The sequence below is a fragment of the Somniosus microcephalus genome, chromosome 13 (genome assembly GCF_052327205.1).
Source record: "Somniosus microcephalus isolate GS21.2 chromosome 13, FLI_Smic_1.0, whole genome shotgun sequence".
Classification (NCBI taxonomy): Eukaryota; Metazoa; Chordata; class Chondrichthyes; order Squaliformes; family Somniosidae; genus Somniosus; species Somniosus microcephalus.
In genome coordinates this window covers 153,413,359-153,437,466 of record NC_140999.1, presented here as the reverse complement: position 1 = coordinate 153,437,466, position 24,108 = coordinate 153,413,359, and the positions used below count along the sequence as shown (strand labels likewise).

The window sequence follows — 24,108 nt, the reverse complement described above, 5'->3', positions numbered from 1 at the left end:
GTGGCGTGCCAAAACCATGCATTCAAGGAAGAGAGAAAGTTATCATCTTTATGTCATGACAAACACCAAGTGGGTTATCCAAGGTTTCTGTAGCATAGGTCATAAGGCAGCACAAAAGCTGGCATGATACTACTGCCGGGATCATTCTGACTGAGCTTTTGGATGCCGGTAAGAAATTGGCACCTGAATGGTGACTTTGCAGTGATATTGCCAATCAGATGTCTATGCATAAATACATTCCGATTTAGTGGAACTGTCCTGCTTTAATGCTGGGACACTTCACTAATGCTCATGTTTGCATTTGGAACAAAATTGCATTTGCTACATGTGTGAGTACGGTAGATGTTGCACATGCAAGCACACAGATTTGTTTAACATATTACCTGCTGGGAAGATGAGGAAAGTGACAGGTGGTAGGAAGAAGCAGTTTATACTGGCAGGCATCCACTTGTTTCAATCTGTACCAGTGTTAGATCTAACATTGAGGTGGGCCTTGTCAGTGCCAATTTGGAATTAAGTCTGATCATTTATACTTTCATTTTTTGCTTGCCAATTTTCTCCTTTGAAGGCATTCAGTTGAAGTACAGTTTTACAAGTGCCACTCACTCTCCAGTACAAGACACAAGTGACCATTGTTAATTAAGCCCAAACAGTGAGCATCATCAAGCTATCCAACAGTAGATTAGCATCATTGAACAACGACATGACACAGCTTGTCTATGTCAAAACATACACATTTTAGCCAGGGTTTGATGTATTACTAAAGAAGTGGAAAACCTGACCGATGTTCCCCTCCCTAACTCGAGCGTTGATGACAATTTTAATGTCCGTAACACAACCCAATGGAGAACAGCTAACAAAGCAGAAACAAGAAATCAAGTCTGGATCTTCCCAGTCTGTGTGGTTCAGCTATTCACTGGATAAACTTGCTGAACCATCAGGAGAATCCAGAATGATTTAGTTTACTTGAATTTTCAAAATGCATATAACAAAATTTCTCATGTAATATTAGTAAAAAAGTTTGATGTCCATGGAATAGTTGACATATTCTCTAACTGGATTGAGAATTGGTTTTGGCAACAGGCAGCAGAGAATGGTGATAAAAGGAAAATGCTCTGCCAGGGAAAAAGTAACCAGTGGTATTCTGCCGGTTCTCTTCTGCGATCCTTGCTATTTGTGTCTGACATTGAGATATGGTAGAGAGATTTTAATGAAGATAAGTGTAAGTGAAGATATGTGTTATAATGATATAACAGCGCATGTAACAGTAAACGTGTGTTTCAAATTTTGGGTCTGCAGCACAGGTGCCTACTGTAAGTGGACCTCATGCTCCCTATCAACTGGAGAGCACTTTTAATTTCCAATATTGAGTCCCCATAACGTGGGGCTCATAAAACTTCAACCTCTGTAAACACCAACATATGCATTCTCCTCTTTGCAGACAGCGACTGAAAAGCACTTTAGTGAGATGAAGCCAACTATAAACAAACAAACTGGTTCATTTTACATCGAAACATAGGGAAGAATTAAAAAAATCTTTCAGTGAAAGACTTGTTTTTCTACTACTTGTAACATCAAAAAAAATACACGACCCTGCCTGCTATGGGCTAAGTACACTCACAAGTTAACAGTCCCTGTACTAACTGGCATTGACCTTTAGAAAGAGAGAGCTCTCTAACTCACTCTGATTGTTCCAGATTCCCAACTGTCTGAGACTGACTTCTTGAGATAGAGAGACAAAAGCTGACCTCTTACCTTTCCCTCAGCTCTCTGATTCAAGAATTGGCTGACCAAGTTGTCAATCAAAGCTATCACTTTGAATAACCCACCCCACCACTCTTGCTGTAGAGTCCATGGCAATTAAATTTTATGTTTAGTTAAGTCCCCCACCCCCTAGAATAAAAATAATTTTAGCATAAAACCCTAGGATGTGCTGGATGACTCCCATTGTCTCAAAATTAATGTGGTAGACAAGAGTTCACATTTTTGATGGCTTATTCATCCATTATTCCAACTTACTGTCCTAATCAATATTCCACAAATGACTTGTTTCTTTCTGGGAGTTAACCCTTTGTAAACTGACTTGGCTTCATATCAGTAACATAATGGGCCATAATTTAATGTAACCAGCGAACGCATGGTACCCGCCATTTGTTAGACTTGCCCACGCCCATTTAATTTCCATGAGCTTTTGCTTGGCAAGTGGGACATCGAAACGATGCAGTGCCCTCTACAGGGCATCTGGGACCTGTGTGATCAGGGCAAGCAACTGTGTATCTCCTTAACCAATCAGATTGAAGAATTGTTAATGAGCGGCGCAAAACCAGAAACAAGAAGTATAAGTTAGAAATAGTGAATTCAATGCCAAATCAAGTACAGAAAGCAAAATAAAGAGAGGGAAAGAAAGACTGGATTAAGAGAGAGAGGAAAAAGAGACAAAGAAAAAGTAAAGAAAAATTTAATTTAATTTAAATTTTTCTTTTTTTTAAATCTCCAACAACAATTAAAAGCTGAAGGAATGAGACGCCACACTTGTAAAATTTAATTTTCAGTGCCAGAGAGGTTGTTTGGCAGTAATTCAGACTTATCATGCTGTTAAAAAGGGTACGTAGACTGAAATGGACAAGCCCTAACTTTTGTGACGAATTTAGTCTGTATCTACGTCAGTACAGGAACTTCACGCCATTCAATACATTTGAAGGGGAGCCAGACAGTGAGATGCCGTTTTCACACAGCTTATGGTGGAGCAGCATATCTTGCTCAGCAACATCTGGATTTCCACATTTAACTACGCATCTATGCTCGCCTGAAGTTGCTGTCCAATTTACGCATAAATAACGGCGAGCGCCATTAGCCTCACCATTATTTTTACAGTAAATGCTGGTCCAATATAAATTAAACCATAAATCCCTCTAGGACAAAATGTTACAATGCGTATAAGATAAAAAGAGTTTCTATTGGTAGAGGTTGAAAAGGAATAAGGTTTTGGGAATGCTTATTGATCATACTTCAAAACCATTCTGTCATTGTGAAGCAGTTATTAATAAGAAAAATCAGAATGCATCTTGAAGACATTGGATTACAAGTCATTTAAGCTATATTGACATTGTGCAAAGCAATGGTGAGGGCAACTGAGTTCATTTTTACTGGAGAAAAACTGAGAGGAGACATGATACTGATCTTCAAAATAATGAAACCTACAGATAAGGTTGAAGTAAACAAGCTATTTAACTTGAACAATAAGAATAGGACTAGAGTACAAACATTGAAAATTCACAAGCCTGGAGCAAGTTCAGAAATTATTGTTTCTTTTACCCTCACAGGATAGTTAACAGATGGAACATTCCCAGAGGATAGGTTATGATTTGGCATCAATTGACACCTTTAAAAGAAGCTAGATCAATATCTTAAGTACAGAGTTTGAGGGTTACAGTGATGTTAACAACACTACTTGATTTTCTTCAGGGAAAGTGGGGAAGGAAATGATGGTTCATTAAAGTAGCAGATCAACAAGAGGCGTGGAAGGGATTCCATGATGAAATAATTAGATATTGACTTTGGAAGGAGCAGAATTGATGAAACAAATCTTTCTTTCCTCACTCTGGATTTTCTCGTATGTTCTTTATTTCATCATTTAGCTTGTGTTTGGCTCTGTTTTTGGAGAAAGACTTTGTTAATATCCTTTGGTGTTACAAAGACATGTATTGATCTTGCCTTATGGTGTGTCAGAAACCTGAGTTCATTTTCAATAAGCTGTCAAATAGCTGTTTGTCTTTTAATGATCTGTATTCCTGTTATAGTCTATCACCACAACTGGCCATTTCTTTACACAAATACATATATTCATAAATATCAGTCATCAGCATGGAGCACTCTCTAGCCAAATACAATTACAACACTCTGTCTGTTTACCTTATCTAATCTATCTCACAAATCTCTACATATCTATCTCATTATCTATTTCTCTCTACCTATCTCACTAGCTATTTCACTATCTATCTCATTATCTTTCTCACTATCTATCTCTGCATATTTAACTATCAATCTCTCACTACCGATCTATCTATATCTAAATACTTCTCTATTGAATCTAACCATATCTCTTTATGTATCCATGTATCTCTCTATCTTGCTATCTGTCTATGTATGTATCTATTTTTATATCTACCTATCCAGTTGTGAGTAAAGCAGGTGCATAAAAAACTAATTGATCTAAGGAGATTAGATCAAAAATGATCTTTAAACCACAAAATTACAGGCAAATTTAAGGCCTGATTTTAACCCCCCTCCTCACATGACAGGGCAGACAGGTGGTTAAAATGACAGCAGGATGGGTTTGTAACGTGTTCTCAACGCATCCCCCCCCCCCCCGCCAATCTTAACTTGCCTGAATTTAGGCACAGGAAGGTTGGCCATCCCAGAGGAACTGGGGTATAATTTAAATGGCAGTCACGTCTCAAACCTGGCAGCTGCATCCTGGCTGAGGACCATTTCGGTGGCTCCCCACCAGTGGCTTGACCCCAGCGAATTGTGACTCCCGCCTGCCAGTGGGAACGTCAACCTCGTTAGCTTTGGGTAGGAGTCAGATCATAGAATCATAGAATGGTTACAGCAGGGAAGGTGGCCATTCGGCCCATCGAGCCCATGCTGGCTCTTTGCAAGAGCACTTCAGCTAGTCCCACTCCCCCGCCTTTTCCCCGTAGCAAATACACTGTTCTTAAAAGTAGGAGTGCAGGAAGTAAAGGCTATTAAAAAGGAAATCTATCTCTATCTCTATCTCAATCTGTGAAAATCTTTATGATTAATGTATTTTTAAAATTACACCTGCAGCACCCCCAGCTATAATTATGCACCCAATCCAGACAAGCACTGGATCATGCGGTATACTGGCCCAATGAAACCCATTCACATGGAGTTCACTAACATGCTACAGAGGAAGCGGCTGCAGACTTTAATGTCCGTGGATGAATCAATGGAAAAGGTGAATTTAAAGCACCATTGCGAATGCATTAATATTGAAACATTTACATTCTTTGACCGCACAGGTATTCCGAAAATTACCAACTCTCACAATATGTGTGTTGTGTTTACTCAGCCTCTAAACAAGTGCTGTCACTGTTACAATGAACATAGGTTAAAGACTGTTGGCACCATTAAGGTATATCAGCGTGAGAGAGAGCTTCCTAATAAAAATTGTGCAAGTGCAGATCAAGTAACCCTTCATGTAATTTCTCTTCCCCCAATGTGGGATCACCTGCTTTCTAGTCTGCCCAGCACTACATTCCACGGCTGAATCACTCGACTGATGACACTGAGGATCTTCAGAAAAGCAGTATTATTAGTTTGGTAACATTTTTACATCCATAGGATTGTTGGGAGCGGAGTTCTCTTTGTGCTTTGGGATCTGACCATTGCAGGTTTACTTAAATAATCTCCTCTCCCATTAAACGTTCGACAAACAATCTTCCTGATGACTCTCATTTTGGAAAAAAAAATCCAGCATAGAACAGTACTGCTCAGACAAATGTTGGTAGATCATTCCTGTAAGTAACATGCTTTGAGAGCACTTTGTGTTGTTATCGCCACCTTACTAAGCATCACCATTGGACAAACATTTTTTGCACAAAGTGGCACTAGTCCTATCCCCACTATGAATCAACTGCATTTGCATGAGGTGGAAGAGGAGCAGTAAAATAATTGTGGTTGGCATTATTAAATGAGAGAGGGAGAAGAATGAACCAGTCAGTTGGACATGTACAAGAGCAGATCAGGTAAACCCCACTTCCCCAAAGTGGAATCAGCCAAAATTTAACTCCTATCTTCTGAAGCATTAAGTACGCTTCAGGCTAAGGGCCTGTGCAATTGCCAGCAGAAGTGTGGTGGAATGCCTGCCCAATGGATTCAGCATTGACGCTGGCAAATTTTCAGGGCCAACTTAACCTAAGTATCTGAGGCAGGCTCCCGATGGGAACGTAAGTTCCAACTGAGGGAGTGTGGAAGATGGCTGCTGCAGCATTCCAATGCCGGCCACAACCTAAGGAGCCAGGCAAAAAAATCCACCTGGCACCAGACAGCTGCCTCCACTCAGAACTCTGAAGAAGGCTATGTAGCTGAAACGTAGACCGTCTGTTCTCCACAGATACTGATTGGCCTGCTGTGTGTTTCCAACTTTTCTGTTTTTGTTTTATATATTTTGGTTAGCAATGTATTTGGAAACTTAATGTAATAATCAGTAGCTTTTATATACATTGCTTGCCAAGCAGGCCTCTGTGCTGCCAATATGCTTAACATCGGACTTTTTTTTTTACAAGTGCATTGTGTCATCAGCAAAAAACACAGGAAAAAAATGCTGCAAGATATTTTTGAAAACATATGCATTAAGAGAATCTTTTTGCCTGAAAATAAAACATAACATGAAATAATACAAGGGAACAACATAACACTGGAAGCAGTCAAGACCTCTGATTGATTGATTAGAAAGCTAAAGTCTAATCCTTGACAGTAGATTACTACCTTTAGTGCATTTCGGTTTCTTTTATCTGATACTCAAATCTCCCATGGCATTATGGTAAATCAGAAGATACTTCTCTTCGTTTGGCCAGGAGTATTATTCTGCTGTTCAGTTGGAGCTGTGTGAAACTTGACCTGCCCCTTTAAGTATACTTGGGTCTAATTGGTGTAAATAGGCACATCCTGAAGTCAATTAGAAGCTAATTGCTGTTGCTGGGCAGTTTCTCTGTATCTGCTTATAAATGTATAGCTCACCGCCAAGGTCAGATGAAATTAGAAGGAAATGGCCGTTTTTCCTTTTATAATTTTTTTTGGATGCTATTTGTTGACTGGCAGGTTCCCTGTCTCTCTGGTTGTGATTGGCTCAAATATTATATTCATAAAATAGCAACAAATCAGGTGGAAATCTGACACAGGCTGTGTGTGTAACACTTTCAAGTGTAACATACATATCAGATACAAATATAATAATAATGTGATTTGAATTTTTATTCAAATTTGCCAGCAATATGTGGGAGTACGAACTGCCAGCTTGCTCTGTGTCACTGGTGTAACATAAAGTTTATGCCTAGCGGGTTAATGATTGTGACATTATGACTGCAAGTTTATTGATAATGTCCAGGTGATTACTAAGAAATTCTGTGGCTAGTGTATATAATCCAATCAAAAATCTCAGATCGCGAGACCTTATGATGCTGTGTCACACAGCAGTGGGACGTGATTTTACACCACTGATCTCCCACACCACTGATCTGACAATCACAGCCATGTCACTGGGGAAATGCAAATAGAGAGGGGAGGTCAGAGGGTGAATTATTACTGGACTGTTCACACTCATCTCCAGAGAATCCATTCAAAACAGTTCTGGTAGAGCCTTTGTAGAAAGCAGACCATCCGCATTAGCAAGGTAGGAGAAGACCTGCTCCCTCAGTGGTGATATTGGTGGTGCAATGCACCTTCAATCTGATACAGGAAACTTTGTGATATCCGGCACCGACAGGACCGAGCTGTTGCCGTTCCATCAAAACTGCCGGACAAACTAGCGCTAATGTTAAAACATACGGAGCTTTTGAGCTCTCTATCTAGCAACAAACCCTGTTGCTTAGCAACAGCTTCTAAACAGTCGGCCATAGCTTGCAAGCATCTCTGTAGCTAAGCAACAGTTTTAGCTAGACCTTGTAGAGCCTGACTGGTGGAAAAAAAAAGCAACGAAAAGAAAAAAAAATTACTGAACTGACTCCTGAATTTTGCCGGTGGATCGAGCATTCCGGACAATTATCCTCCGGATAAACCAAAGTTTCCTGTATAATTGCCTTTGCCTCACTCCCAAGTACCAGAACAGAGATTGACACCACAGCTGGGTTAGAGAGTGAGGTAGAGGGGCCTGCACATGGTGATGCACCTAGCACTTGTACACAGAAGCAGCCCAGGAAACAGCTCGCCAGAGGGTGGGGTCCTCTCCCAGCTGTGCTGAGGAGATCAGAGATGAGGGCTTCAGGGGCCCAGAAATGAGAAGAAAACTGCTGGCCTCACACAAGCAGTTATGCGAGGTATTAGAAGTCCTGCCAAAGAGTTTCACCACTATGGCTGAAAGTATGGAGGAGTCTGCTTCCAACCTGTGTGGTGTCACCTCGCATGGCGTCAGCCCTCTGCACTCAATCTTGGAGAGTATGGCCACCTCTGGAGATATTGCAGTGAGGCCCTCACAACAGTAGTCCATGTTTGGATACTTTGTAGCTTTGATGGAAGCTCAAATGGCTGCCATGCAAACTTTGGGCTGAAGCTCAAACTTAGAGAGGCAGACGTCCGTCCACCATGGACAGATTGGTGGAGCAAATGAATAGTGGCTTTCAGGGAGTCACTCATTTTCTGCAGTCTTTCCTTCTGTAGATCAGTGGAAGTAATGAGCTCCAACCTCCATGGGAGTGGCAGTGTTGCAGCGGGATTAGCACATACTGACCACTCTCTCGATGTCAGCATGCTCGCTCCCTCGCCACCCCATTAACCAATATCCCAGTATGGTGCCAGAAGTCAGCTGGGCTAGATTGCCTCGGCAGAAGACAAAGTACAGCAGTCTGCAGCCTGCCCCTCAGGCTTGAGCATCCAGGAGTCACCAGCCACGATTATTGCGAGGGTCCCCACATGAGCAACAGCAGCCTTCCACTAGCTCAAATGAAGCCACTGGGGGAGCACCTTGTAAGGATAGTAGAGTGAGGAAATGATCTGTTAAGAAAAGCCCAGTGAGATTTTAGTTCAATCTTCAGTTTGTAAATAAATGCATCACCTTTGTAACCTTTGGGAGTTTGGTGTTTGGTCTCTTTCCATTGCAGCTAGTTAGTCTGCATTGTCAGAATGTTACTGATATAGAACCTAATGCAGAAGGAAGGGAATGGTGAAGGGCGTAATAAGGACTGTGAATGCAGAGCGGCTTCTTGTCACTATTTAGGTGAGTAAATTGAGCAGGTCAACGAAAGCGCTGAGAGATCAGTTGCTCCCTGGCCTCCATTAATAACACAGACCAAACCAGTACAGTGAAAAGATAGCAAAATATTTGAAAGAAATTGAGGTTACATTGGAACAGTAATCAAAAAGGAGAGGCCAGGTATACAGATAGTAGTACTTACAAATAGATGGTGTGGAAGAGGTTAAATGATACATTATTTCCACTAAATAAGTGTTTAAATTGATTTTTCAGCTCTATAACATGCTTGTTGAAATGGAAGAAGTGGACAATACATACGTCATTTACACAGCAGACCATGGCTATCATATCGGACAGTTTGGGCTTGTGAAAGGAAAATCGATGCCGTATGAGTTTGACATCCGAGTGCCATTTTTCATGCGAGGTCCAAATGTGGAGCCAGGATCAATGTAAGATATTATTAAATAATTGCACCTGCATATCAGTTGGAGCAGGACTAGGAACCAAAGTTGGACAGTAGAAGCTATTTCATGTGGTTACTCTTCAGAGCTTCCATTTTAATCACAGCAACCAAGTGATTCAAATACAAAATGACTTCTGTTGGTATCAGTGTTTCTGTGATGTGCATTTTAAATGTAATGTTATATTTACATATAAAACAGAAACTTAGTTCGGTATTTTTATGAGCCACAGTTCATTTTAGCTGTGTGTCAATTTGGCAGCAATACCTCAGTCAGAGGTTGTTTTGAGTACATAATCTAAGCTGACCAACGGTCCGCTGTAGTACTGAGAAAGTGTTGGTTTGCCAGAGGCACTCTCCTATGAATGCAACATGAAACCAAGGCCCTATCTGGGTCTTCCAGTGGTTCAGGCAGATGCTAAAGATCCCAACACACTACTCAAAAGTAGAGCAGGGAGATTAAACCAATATCACCAAAAAACAAATTCATTGGTCATTCACCTCAACTTTTTGTGGAATGTAGCAGAATACTGCTGTGTTTGTCTAAACAACAGCTACTGTATTACAGAGTAATGAATTAAATGTGAGGCATTTTGAGAAGTTTGGACATGATTAAACCTTACTTGCACAGTCTTTATTTGGATTCTCACTAGAGTATTGAGTAAATGACACAAAATGGGTTCTATAATAATTGCCTGAAATGGATTCAGTGTGATTTCACTAACCTTAAATATTTTAGCAGCTATATCGTTACATTATTTTTGGCCAAATGCATATTACAAGTTTAATCAGCTTGGATAATAGGAATTGCTAGACATAAAAAGACCAAGGTTCATCCTAGTTGCATGATACAACAATAATGGAGAAAGGGGGAGTGCTGATTATATGTTCAATGCCAAAAATTAATAACACAATTTGGTGAATTTAGAATCTCCGATAAAATCAGAATTGCCGATTCATAGGTTTTACTGGTGCTGGATTATTAAAGATCCGCTGCTGTTCCATTCACACCAAAACACAGGGCAGTAGACGGGCAAAAATCATCCCTCCCCCATGAGTTTAAAAGGTAGACCATCTTTTAAACCATCTGAAGTAAGCCTCTTGGCTGTTTCTGTACAGGATGGTCTCTATTAAGTTGAAATAATTTCCAATTAATATAATGCAGAACTGGTAAATGTGGAAAATCACTCATCCTGACTCTGAGGATTAAAGATTTCCTCCATTAGCTACTTGAAGCAAAATGTTTCTTATACACCTGAAAAGAGGAAACCTCCCTCCAGATCACACGAGAACTCCGAGTTAATAGTAGTATAACTAAAGTCACATGCATGATTCAAGAGTTATCCCAATCAGTTTCCGTGACGTCACTATTAGTAAGTGCTTGAGGAAAAGCAAAGCATATCTGCAGAAAAAAGGCAGGATGTTAAAGTTGATTATAATGATTTTAGCTCATTTTAATGGCACTATGAGCTTCCTCGGAGGTTCAGCAGCTGACCCATACAGATCAGGGCAACTCCAGGTTAAATCCTAGTCGGTTAATTGCTCACGGGTGAGGCAGGGTAGGGGTGCTTCAGTTGGTCTTGTTGCTCCTGGGTTAAGGAGAAAAAGTAAGGCAGAGTTTCTGCTCTCCAGAGATTGAGTAAACTAGGCCTGTATTCTCTTCTGAATTCAGAAGAATGAGAGGGGATCTCATTGAAGCATATAAAATTATTATAGGGCTTGATCGGGTGGATGTTGGGAGAATGTTTCCCTTGGATGGGGAGTCTAGAACCAGGGGCCACAGCCTCAGGATAAAGGGTAGGCCATTCAGGACTGAGATGAGAAGAAATTTCTTCACAGAGGGTTGTGAATCTTTGGAATTCTCTACCCCAGAGGGCTGTGGAGGTTCAGTCATTGGGTATATTCAAAACAGAAGTCGATAGATTTCTGACTAGTAAGGGCATCAAGGGATATAGCGATAGGGCTGGTGAATGGAATTGAGGCAGAAGATCAGCCATGATCTCATTGAATGGCGGTGCAGGCTCGAAGGGCCGAATGGCCTACTCCTCCTATTTCTTATGTTCTTACTTTAAGTGTGCATGCATGGCCAGGATCAGGCTCTGCTGTAATGCCTGGCATAGTCAAATACTCTACTGACACACACACTGCCAGGGCTTACACATGAATAGCAACTACTTTGGAGTCAGCATCTGCAGAATTGTATGACAGCCAGGCTTCAACATGTGTAGGAAGGGAAGAGAAAGAACAAACAGCAGGGCTATGCAAGCATTACTATTCCCAGATTATATCGTGAAACACAGGCATTTATTGCTCATGGTGCTCGTGGCCTGAGTTGATTTGCAGAAATAATTTCAGTAAGCTTAATAAATATCAGTGAAGCACTTTATGACATGAATGTCTCAGTGAATGTTGGAGAGGTAGAGGGAGTGGAAAGATGGTAATTTAATCAAGGGACTCAGATGGGCTCTTAGGCCATAAGAGCAAAGCTCAAGTGTTTCAGAGCTGCCATTTGAACACAGATACTGTGGTAATGCCTCAAACTCTTTCCCACTTTATTAACTAGATTCGATTTCAGCATTTATTCATTCAATTTAGGATTTACTGGTGACCTGCAAGTATGCAGGGCTTTCCTGGCTCATTGTGCTTTAGACTGAGGGGAGTGTGGATTACAAGCATTGTAATGTTTTGAGAGAATCTTACTTGGTTAATCCCATGATTGCTATAAGCAACTTTAGCTGTGTCATAGCAGGTAATTCAAAACCTTCTGAATGTTCTGAAGAAATCTTCATCCTTTTTGTTCTTTATTCCCAGCATTCCTCAACTCGTCCTAAACATAGACCTTGCCCCAACTATTTTAGACATCGCAGGCCTGGATATTCCAGCTGACATGGATGGAAAATCCATTCTGAAGCTGCTAGACACCGAAAAACCAGTCAACAGGTAAGAGGACCACAGTTTAAAATAAGTCAAATTCTGTTTTTATTATATAGGATTCTGAGATTTTTAATTGCTGTTTTGAGATCATATTCTGTGACTATGCCTGTTTACCATTAGAGCCATTGGTTTATAGTGACTGAATAAGTTCAATTCCATTTTACTACATGGAATTACCGGATTTGCCAGGATTTTTCCATTGTTCTGGGGATCCACTTCCACAATTCTGTCTACTTTCCTATGAAAACCTCAAACCAATGACTTTGAACTTTACAGATATGCTATAGTTACTATTGAATTACTACATTTGTTGTTATTATTGGACAAACATTTTATCAACAAGAAAAATTTATGAAAACTGGACCCAGATGAACAATAATTACCACTGACTACCTGAAGAATATATGCTTTTGGAGTACATATGCATGGGCCTTCAATCACACCTTCCAAAGCTAGTCTAATCAATCATCATTAATATAGCACAAGCTAGTGGGGAAGGACTGACAGATAATCACAGAAGGAAAGAGTAGCTTTGTTGATTGTGGAGCTATGTGAAGGAAACTGTGTGTAGACTAAGTATTGCCCTGGGAATATAAACTAGTTAGGAATAGAATGGAAGTATTCAAAAACTGGAGTTATGGATTAGCCGCAGGTTATTGAAGCTGCCTGAATTTCAACTGCAGTGACCTCCAATGGGATTAAAAATCGGGCAATTTCTATAATGAGCGGCTGATTAGCAGCAGCAGTGTTATGCACAGATGGCAATTGAAAATCTACCTGCATTTGCCTGCACACTAACTACCTGAAAGGAGGCACAGTATTGGTTAATTTTGGGGAGGGTGGTAAATTTCACCTGGTTTTTCTGGTTACTGATGCATTTCCGGTGATTCTGGAGCTAAATTTCTAGTAGCAGGAACAAGAGCATTAGAACCAGAAAAAGGCCAAGCTCCAAAGAGGAATAGAAGTTCTACACGCCTCTTTTTTCAGAAGTTAAGTGATGTGAGATGTAGCATTCAAGGTGAATAATTATTATCTTTGTAAGGGATCCAATTTAATGCTTCATCATTAGTTTCGATTCTGCATTTTCAAAGCCATTAAATGTTTGTTTATTTTTCATAATTATTCTACCTGGGAAGGAGGTTTAGCTAATTTGCACAACAAATAATTAGACTGATTTATTTGTTATATATGGCCATATGCATTGATATTGACACTTGCATCAATCATGAGCTAATTAAATAACCAGTGTAATGGCATAGCATGTAGCTAACTAGATACAGTATAGGATAACCATATCATACAGCGCCGGAGAACAGAGCAGATTTTTCTGTGCTAACACAATACAGCATCTGTTCTAACAGCCAGGTGTTCCTCAGATCAGTGGTAATGCTAATTGTTCCATAATTGCCATGGGAATATAAACTAAACCCAACCAGCAGTAACCCAGCCTTCACTGAACCAGATTTGTTTCAGATCAGTTCTCTACTTTGATTGTTCATACTATACTGGGTCTAAAAAAGGAATGCCCATTACGCAGGTTTCAATTGCGCAGACATTGTAAAATAAAAACAGGAATTCTGTTCAATAATGTTACCATCACTATTTTCAGGTTTAACTCAAACAAGAAAACAAAGGTTTGGCGAGATTCCTTTCTTGTGGAAAGAGGGTATGTTATGAATGGGTTTTTTTAAAACAAAATTTGCATGTTTACTTCAAGTTGTTCTTTTCATCATTGTGATAACAAGTACTAAAGGAGCAAGGGTTTTGTTTTGTTTTGTTAGTAAGCTACTCCATAAGAGGGACGAGAGCAAAAACACTCAAGAGGAAAATTTTCTACCTAAATATGAAAGAGTGAAAGATCTTTGCCAGAAGGCAGAATACCAGACACCTTGTGAGCAACTTGGCCAGGTAAGTACATTCCATCACTGAGCTTGTGAACTGCACAACAAACCGGTAAAACCGATCATACACGCGAGCTGCTTCAACGCAGCTGCCAAGAATCTTGGTTAGTTCTGTAGTATAGGAACTTATAATCACAGTAATTGATGTGTAATTACATGTGAATTTACAGTAAAAGGCCATTAATATGTGACTACCATAGTTCAGCTTAAAAAGGTCTGGACTTGTGGCATGGAATGTAAACAGGATCAAGAGACAGAGGATTGGACAGTTAGGAAAAGAGGCAAATGGCAGTGACCTGAGAGAGGATTAGTATTCTCGGGTAGGTATGACAACACCGAGATTTAAAATAAGGAATTGTGTGAAAGAGTACATTCTTTGGAAATTGGAGTTTATTTCTGGTATGGCACATTTTATTCTGTCAATTTACATTGACTGTTCTAGAATGTAGAACTTGGTCTTCAATTCATTAATTAGGAATTAGGAATAATGTACGCCAGCCAGAAAATCCTGAAGATTAAATTGTACTTAGTCATGTAGAAATGTCTATTAGAAACAAATTCAAGGGCAATTTTGTGGTGTAGGCTCTTCCCTACTGGAGGCTACATTGAACCTGCCCTGGCTCATCTCATTTAACACCATTAACAGCTGCCAGATTGAATGAGGAACACTTAATTTCATCTGCCTGGATTGGTTTTGAACTCAATGGAATATAAGTTCTAAAGTTTGCAATAGTGCAATAATTATTAATCAGTACCACCCAGACATACAGCAACACTGAGAAAACCAGATCTTTCTTTCTTAGAATATAATGCAAAATACTGTTCTTCCCCAGAGTATATCCCTTGCAGATTCCAGTATTTGATCAACCAGAAATACAAGAGATTTGAAATTAGTAACCATTTGAAAGATTCCAATCCATATTGTACTGTAAAATAAAATTATCTGCTCGGATTTTTCCACCACATCATCCATGGTGATGTGTGCCTGACAATTACTTTCAAGTTTTAAAAGCGCTGGTCTTTCTTTCAATGGTTTCACAGCTTTCTCCATAGATCCCCTGAACTGGTAGCAGTCCCTTTATATCATCTTTCTTGAAAACGCTGCATGAATGCTAACAATCAACCTAAGTGCAGTAATCTTTGGATTGGACTTTAAATAGAATCACACTATGTTGTCATTCAGTTTGGTATGACACAATATCAAAACACTTTGCAGGCTAAAATTAATAGAAGCATTTATTTACAAATTAGAGTGCACAAGGAAGTTTCAGGATTAGGATTTGGCAATACTAGTACAGCACAATAACCAATCAGGAAAACCCTTCACAAACTTCATTAATGGTTAACTAGCCTTTTGAGTGTTCTGATCACAAAATATTTATAGATGAGGAAGGCCATTTGGTCCATCCTAGTTCATCCATCCATAACAACCTTATGCTTCCTTGATTGCAACTAATTATTCATAGAATTACATAGAATCTATAGAACAGAAACAGGCCATTCAGCCTAACTGGTCTATGCCAGTGTTTATACTTCACACGAGCCCCTCTCACTCTAATTATCTCTTACCACCCTGCCCCCATATCCCTCTACTCTGTTCTCCCTCTTGTATGCACCAAGCCACCACTTTAAATGTGTCAATGTTCTCTGCTTCACCCAACTCCATGTGACAGTGAGTTCTACATTCTCAGCACTCGCTGTGTAAAGAAATTCCTCCTCAATTTTTTATTTGACCTGTTATTAGCTAGCTTATATTTATGCCCCATTCCAAGTTCTGATCATTCCCTGGATCCATTGACTTCCAAGATGAGGGGTGGTCTGATCAGAGCATTGTACAGTTTGATCACAACTTCCTCGGACTCGTACTCTACTGTTTTGACTATGTAGTTTAACATTCGATTGGCTTTGTTGATTGATGCGCTTCTACTTGAAAAATTGAAGACCATTCTCTTCCAATCCATTTATTTTAATTCTACCCTCATTTCTTTGAATTTAAAATTCTAAACCTGGTTCATGCTCTTTAGTACAGAATCTCAGATCATATTAAACCTGATCACTTTGTGGTCACAGTCCTCCAGGAATGCTACAACTTCCATTTCCTGAACATTATCAGCGTCATTTATGATTACTAGGTCAAGATAAGCACTGTCTCTCGTGGCTTCCTTTACACACTGATTCATAAAGCAGCCATCCATTACATTTATCAACTCTGACTCTAAATTACTTGGCTTTTCCCAATCAATATTAGGTTGGTTGAAGTCTCCCATTAAAATAACTTTCCTGTTCTCAAATACCCTTTTTTTTCTCTTCATAGAGCAAACTGTTCTGCATTTTTTTGTTGGTCTACAGCATGCCCCTAGGGTTAGCTTGGATTTTTTTCACATTGGAGATTTCTATCACAATAGTTCTTTATGCCACTACCCCCCACAAGCCCTGCCTCCGTAGGATCAATTTCATTTACCTCCCTGAAGCAGTGAGAAGGTCATCCTGATGGCTCAAAGTCAAGCCCTAGTATCCTATGATTCTGCAGCAGAAAATATGACAGAATTTCTTCCTCGTGGATCATATGAGTTTACAGCAGAGAAGGAGGCCATTTGCTCCACATTGTCTTTGCTGGATCTTTGCTAGAACAATCCACAAATAACTGAACTACACAGTTCGCTACCCATAGCCCTGTATTTGACTTCTGTTTCCCATTCTTATTAAAAGTAGTTGATGCTGCAACAATTTACTCCATTAAAAAGCATCTTCTGGATTTTCTGGATAGGATGAGGATAAAGGATAGATACAAAGGATAATTTTCCCTATGGAGGAAGATGGTTCATATACTGTAGGGACCATGATTGAGTCACCTGTAGAATACAGCTAGTCAAAATTTTCAATGCTGGTTATTAGGTTGGATTATTATTCTTAAGTTTTATTTGATTATCCTTATGGGTCAGAGAATCGTCTGTGGTTGTTTTCCCCCATCTGGAGATTGAATAGTTTGGAGGATCATTGTAAGGTGGCAGTGATCTTGATTGGATGAATGACGTTTTCTCACTCCATGCTTTTCTATGTTGTTAGGTCCAGTTTATTTTTCCTTATTAATCTCGTGTGATTTGCATATTTATATTTCAGCCTTATGTATCCAAATTCTGCTTTATCATTTTATTTCCATTTTCTCCTTCTCCATTGAATGCATTTACTTTTTCTATGGTACATTTCCTCTGGTGCCTTGCCAACTGACCATTCTTGATGTGCAAGCTGAAAGGTTGAAGTTTCTCCCAACATCCAGATATGCCCACCTTTGAGTAGGGACCACTGAATAACAGTCGGGCCTGGGAACTCTGGCTGATTTTGTTTTCCCTTTTCAGTCTGGGAACAATAGTCTGGGAGCATCATACCCCCACCCCCGTCCCACTGAGACCAGCTGATTCAGTACAGAGCAAGTCCAGAACCTTCGTGTTCTATAGAAATCAGTACCACACCATGTAGTGCATTTACCCACTGAGCCAAATTATGTTTATATACAGGCAAAAATATTACATTTGAAGTATTATTGATTTCTGTTCATGTGAGTGCGAAAGGTTTGTACATAAATGCCCTTATCGAATCTGAAATGAGAATTTTGCAGACCTGCCAGCTAAGGTTTCAGAAGATGTACAGGGTTTATTTTGTAAAAATCCATTTGAAGTAATTTCAATAAAGCCTCTGATTTAGTTGCAGTCCCCTTAGTGGAGAAAGAGCAGTCTTGGTCTCCTGATAATGTGCAACATTGCATACATTCCAGTAATTGTATCACAGATGGTCAAACCAATCCCTTTGTCAGTTTTTAACATAAACTTGAACAAACCATCATTGACATTGTTACATTAAAGATCAAACTCGCATAAGAGGTGAATATTACCTTTTTAAATGTAATTAAATGTTAACATTGTTACTGCAGAGAATAATTTGCAGCCTTATGTGGATTATTATGCAAAGTGTGCTGCATACAGGTATGGTATGTTAATAATGATGCTGCAGGCCTCCTCATTTGCATGAATTCAATTTTGTGGTAGAGTTGAAAGATTCAGGCCGCTCCAATCTAGTTACGTATACCCAGTACACTTTGTGCATGGCTGAATGTGACCTCCAGTCCACTGTGTGGTGTGGCTATGTGTACATATAACAATAGCCAAATTCTACTTGGTTTAGATCTAACGCTAGAAATTACTGCCATTATTAGTAGACGCACGCTCAACTGGGGGTATTATATCCATTGGGCAGATGGCAGGCAATACGCGTGTGAGGTGCAGCAGGAGTCCTTAACCATTTTAAGGCCCGGGCCTCATTAAATAGAACTAGCAAACTGCTTGCCCCAAATGGGCATGCCGATGCAGCTCACCCGATTCCACCTGGTGCAATATCGGGTAGCCCGGCGGTCAATCGGCCATTAGCAATGTAAGTCCTGGGGGGTGAGGGAAAGGGAGGGTTGTGTTCGTGAGGGCGGGGAGCCCAGGGTACTAACAGCAGAGATTATTCAGCACTCCTCCTCTTAGCCACACAAAAATTACTTTTTCAAATATCTTTGTGGGTTTGCCAATAGGTTCTATTAAGCAGAGCATCCATAGTGGACGCTATATGCAGTGGGCCATAATAATGGCTTCAGGGTCCTATCTACATAATAGGGGGAATAAGCTCACTGTGCAGTTTGTGTCCCATTATAGAAAGCATATTAATGGCATAAATTGACCAGTATGATGTAAGGGATGGGAAACTCTGGTTGTGAGGAGAGATTTGGATGCCTTTGCACCTCCCTTTAGTGCCCCCAATGGGGCACAAATGGCTTTGTGACCGGGCGTGGCGCTGACATCGACTCCTGCCATAATCGGCGGGAGTTTTGCAGCGACACTAGGGCGTTGTGCCCCAACCTCCTTTGCTCGGAGATTGTGACATCATCGGTGTGTGCATTGCCCCGTTAGCGCCCTCAACCCGAAATTGACTTCTGCCCCCTGCAGCAGCACTGGTTGAAAACACCGACAGTTGTAGGAGGCGTGCATTGGGCGGCCGGCCGCTTTGGGGGCGATGATTAAAGGTGAGGTGGCCGAGGTAAGTGGAAAAAAAACTTACCTTTCCTGTTCAAGTTTTTTTCACGGTTTCCTGCCCACAATCGATCAGCCCGGCACTCTGCTTGAGTGCCGGGCTGATTGCGCGGGATTGCGGTTGCCTTGGTGGTCCAGGTAGGTATTTTTTAAATTGCAGAGCCTGCAGCGATGGCCCTTCCCTTTAAGGAAGTGTAGCACTTGATTTAGTGCTCCACTTCCCTCGTGGGGCGCTAAAACTCAATTTCGCGGTCGCCGGCGCTAATTACTGCCGGGTGCTAAAGTTAGCGCCCAGGCAATGTTAGCACCCCAAAATGGTCGAGACCGAATTTTTCCCCCTATATCTATTTCCATTGGAATAGAGAAGGCTAAAAGTAGATTCAATGGAGGCCAATTATGTTTCAGAACACAAAAACTGTGCGGTACTGTCCAATTTCAGGCAGATGAACCATCTATTGCAAGTCAAAGGCCAGGAAATTCCTCGGAGCTGCTCCCGCTCCACCATTGTAACTTCACATGAAACTGCGGCAGAAGCCTTGTTTACACAAAAGCGGGGTTCTGCTGCACATCCAGTGAAGTTACAGTGGCAAATCGGGAACAGCTCCAAGGAAATTCCCAACGTAAGTTTCCATGGTGAGCAACATAGCTATCTTGCAGTAGAATTTTCAGAGTAATCCTGAATCTGGCCAAAATTCCTCTGAGAAGATGGTAATGCTCCTATAATCTGGACTTGTTCTACTTGAGTGTATCTGGTACACAACTGTCTTAGCCAACCAACACCCACGCCTTGGGCCACATCAAGCCTTTACTCTACTAAAACCTCCCACTAATTTAGGATCAGCCTGGAAAGCCTCCACTACCAGCTTTCGCCTTTACCTGTTATCTCCTGCAACCTCTACCTTCACCTCTAACAGCAGCATGAGGAGATCATCAAATTCTTTGTCACCAAGGTAGAGACAATTGCTTGGAATTTCTGTTGAGCATCTTCCGATCTCCCGCTGTAACTTCAGCAGAAGGTGGATGGAAACTCTGGAGAAACTCGAAGCCCTCCCTAAGCTCATGGTGTCCATGAGTCCCACCTCCTGCTCCATTAACCCCATTTCAGCTGCCTAAGATCCAGCCTCTGTAATTCCCTTCCTCAACCCCTCCACTATCCACCTCCCACTTCTCGCTTTTCTTCATTAAAAGTGCTATATTAATGCAAGTTGTTGTTTTAATTTAGTTCCCATTTACATTTCAGCTTTGTGATCCTTATGTGTAAAATATGAATTATGTATTCTTCGAAATTACAGTTTGTTTGGCATGGAGTCTAAAACCACTCTCAGATTACTGATAAACATATTTTAGGTATGAATTTCACTGAAATTAAGTACAGTAATTATTAATACCGGAGTTTCTAGTTTTGCCTTCAGTTGTGAATAATTAAGGAATATTAAGCCAATAATAATTGAATTTCGATTTCCAAATTAGCTGTCAGATTACACCATCTATTTCAATATGGTTGGCATCCTTTATTATTTGTAAAGTTCTAAGCATTTCCTAATAAAGCAATAAACTGATTCTCAGACAGTCACGGTCCAAGACTATTTGCAGACTAAACGATAATAGCAGAAAAATGTCTATATTTAATTTAGTGCTACATATATACATTTAACTATATCTTTTTACTAGTTGCACTCTAAGTCAGTTACTTTGTTTTAACCACAGATGACTTCATCATTTCCTGTAATTCCTCCCTCACTAAATTCCATTATCCAGTGAAACATGAATAAGAATTCTCACGGCAACTCAAACTTAAGAAGCAAAGAACTGATCCACATACATTTGCCCTCAGTTTTTAGCCCTCAGAAATATATTTCTAATTAGCTAAAATAAATCATGGTCCTTTATTGAACCATTTGAAAGAATTAATCAATTAATCAGGGGAGCAGTAAATAGGAAAATAGGAACTGCTGTTACTGTAAATGCCTTCCTAACAGAAACTTCCCTAGTCATTTAACTCTACTGACTAGATCTTCTCTTTATTTTCAAAAGATCATCATCATTTACCACCTGCTAACAAAATCACTAAGTAATTGCTAACATGGATTTGAAACATGCAATTCTCGAAAACATCATTGCGTCAACTGTAATGAAAAATGGCCAATTACACTGCACCTGCAGAAACGACCTTTCAGCCCTTGTCAAGTAGTTAATGATCATTTGATTGGTGTAAATGCTGTGCAGTGCCCAAATTTGGAGAGGAATGGGTCAACAAGTTCAAACAATCAGATTTACTGATCAGACGCAGCATGTACTGGCTATATCTACCGCAATCAGACTTTTGAAGTAAGAAATCAGCCCCAAGCATGCTAAAGAGCATTAAGTTTGGCTTTTTGCCACTGAAAGAGGCAGCTCAGCAGGCAGGAAGTCCAGACAAATTAGCAAGCCTTAATGAATAGCAGAAAGGTAAAGCACGAATATTACTATGGAGTAGCAGCGCAAGACATATGTGAAAATTAAGGAAAGTAGTAACTGTTAAAGGTAAATGCACAACGTGTTGTACTGAAGCATTGAAATGTTAACAAAGATAAGAATTATATAAGTATTAGAAGTGAAAATACCAAGATTATGCAAATTTGTTTACACACCCTGACCGGAAGAGATTGATCTGATCCAGTCGTTCATTTATGAACTTCTGCAAAAGTCTAATCATTGGTGCCATGAGCTCCACCCTACATACTGTCCAACTCATCCAGAACTGCGAGCTTCATATCATATTCCACGTGAAGCACTGTGCACTCATCGCTCCCTGTCCTTTCCAGCCTCCTTTGGCTCCCTGTCTCTCAGTGCATCAATTTTTAAATCCTCATTTTCAACTCATGACCTCACTGTACCATACCTCTGGAATCTCCATCAGCCCCTCACCCCAGCCCCAAACTCTTCAGTCTCTGACTCTGGCTGGCTGTGCATCCCCCTCCCCTGCCCCCTCATCAGTGGCAGAGATTTCAGCCATCACATCTCTGTACTCCAAAATTCTGTTCTTCAATCTCTCTTTCCCCTTGCGTCAGCTATTCCTAAAACTTGACTCTTTGCCAATGTTTTCAGTCATTATTTTCAGTCCTATTTCCTGTTTTGCATCAATGATGCACTCTGTAATGCATTTTGTTATGAGAATTGTTACATAAATATATAAATTGCTGTTGTAGCAGGTGGTGAGCCACATGACCAGAAATGACTCCCTCTGCAGGGAAGGGAAAGTCTGGAAGGCATTGACATCACAGAGATTGGACCGATGTTATGTGTCCTATTAGTCATATACCCTGTGACTTGCACAACATGTGCCATCAGTGTACGTAAATACACTGATTGCGTACAAGTGCAGTATGGTGCATATAAGGATAGTACAGCACCAAATGAATAAGTATGTTAAACACTCATAATGTATCATTATAATGTATATAATAGCAGCTCTCTTTGAGGTCCCCATTAAATTTCACATCAATAACTCCCCAACCAGTGGAAGTAGCCATTTCCTCTTCACCTTATCAAAACCTTTCATAGTTTTAAAAGGTTCTATTAAATGTCCTCTTTGCCTTCCCTGCTCTAGTGGAAATAGTCCTAGTATCTCAAATCTCCCCTCATATAACTATAATTTCCCATCCCTGGAATCATTCTGGTGAATTTACGCTGTTTACAGCCTATAGAAGTAACAGTACAGGTGCAGCCATTTAGCATTCATGTCAGTGGCAGAAGTGATAGTAGGCACCATCTTTGAAAGTATTGAACCCACAGGGACTACAGCAAACAAAGCCCTGGGCACTGGTGTGGATACATCAGGATTAAGCACAGATATATGTATCTCCTGTAGCTCATCAGTTGGCTGTGCAGCAATCCATCAGTGCTATTCCTTCACCTAGGAAGCACTTAGTAGTAAAACAAAAGCAACACAACCAAGTACACAGCACACAAGGGACAAACACAGAAGTGAAATGCGTTCAATATTTATGCCACAAGTACTGAAAAACTTAAAATCTGATATAGGCTGTCATTTCTTTCTTTGTCCGGAATAGAAAATGTCAGCTGTCCAAAAGTCAAATAAAATGGCTGAATCTTTTGAATCTGTGGTATAGACATTGACAGCAGTGGTGATCATCACTGCCACTGTGCGATACACACAGTAGCTTCAAACATATTGGCCTGTATTTTCTGATCGGAGGCTTCCTGTGTGCCATGGCTTCCAATCTGGAAAAAATCTACGGACTTACTTGAGAGCTCCCGAGGTGCGTATACTTTCATTCCTGGGCCTCTCCAAACTCGAAATGTGCAGGGCCCACATATCCCAGAGGCGCATGCGGTTCGCAAGCGTCCCTGGGATCACATGGGCCATGGGGAGCCAATAGGAGAAGGGAATCTCCCTTCATACACTTGACAGATAGACCTGTCAAATATATGAATGGAGATCACCCCAAAAACACTGTAAAACATTAAATAATTTTTTTAAATCACATTTATAAAATGAGTTGAAATTACCATAAATTAAATATTTTAAACAAAAATTTAATTTTTTGAAAAAAGTAATTAAAGTTTTTTACGGGGCTAAAAATAAACTTTTTAAAAGTATTTTTAAATGACAAATGATTGAAAACATTTTTGAAAACTTTTTTTCAACTCTTATGCTGGTAAAACCAGGCCTTACACCTGCTTTTACCAGGCGTAATGCTTCTGCGGGTGGAGGTTCTCCAGAAAGCGGAACTATCCGCCCACAGAGGCCTTTCTCTAGGGCAGGCGTCCGATCTGTCAAGAGCATTCTTGACAGATCAGAAATGCCGGTTT

General features: G+C 40.3%; 1 protein-coding gene across 14 annotated transcripts in view; it reads left to right on the top strand.

Moving 5' to 3' along the window:
* Nucleotides 1–24,108, top strand: part of LOC147108681 (extracellular sulfatase Sulf-2-like) — a 409,937-nt gene that overhangs the window by 344,593 nt on the left and 41,236 nt on the right. For all 14 annotated transcript variants that reach the window (XM_086005391.1, XM_086005393.1, XM_086005392.1 and 11 more), the window contains 5 exons: nucleotides 4,831–4,981; nucleotides 9,206–9,381; nucleotides 12,204–12,332; nucleotides 13,936–13,992; nucleotides 14,108–14,234. In XM_086005391.1, coding sequence (XP_085861517.1) covers nucleotides 4,831–4,981; nucleotides 9,206–9,381; nucleotides 12,204–12,332; nucleotides 13,936–13,992; nucleotides 14,108–14,234 — 640 coding nt within the window. The remainder of the gene's footprint in view (nucleotides 1–4,830; nucleotides 4,982–9,205; nucleotides 9,382–12,203; nucleotides 12,333–13,935; nucleotides 13,993–14,107; nucleotides 14,235–24,108) is intronic.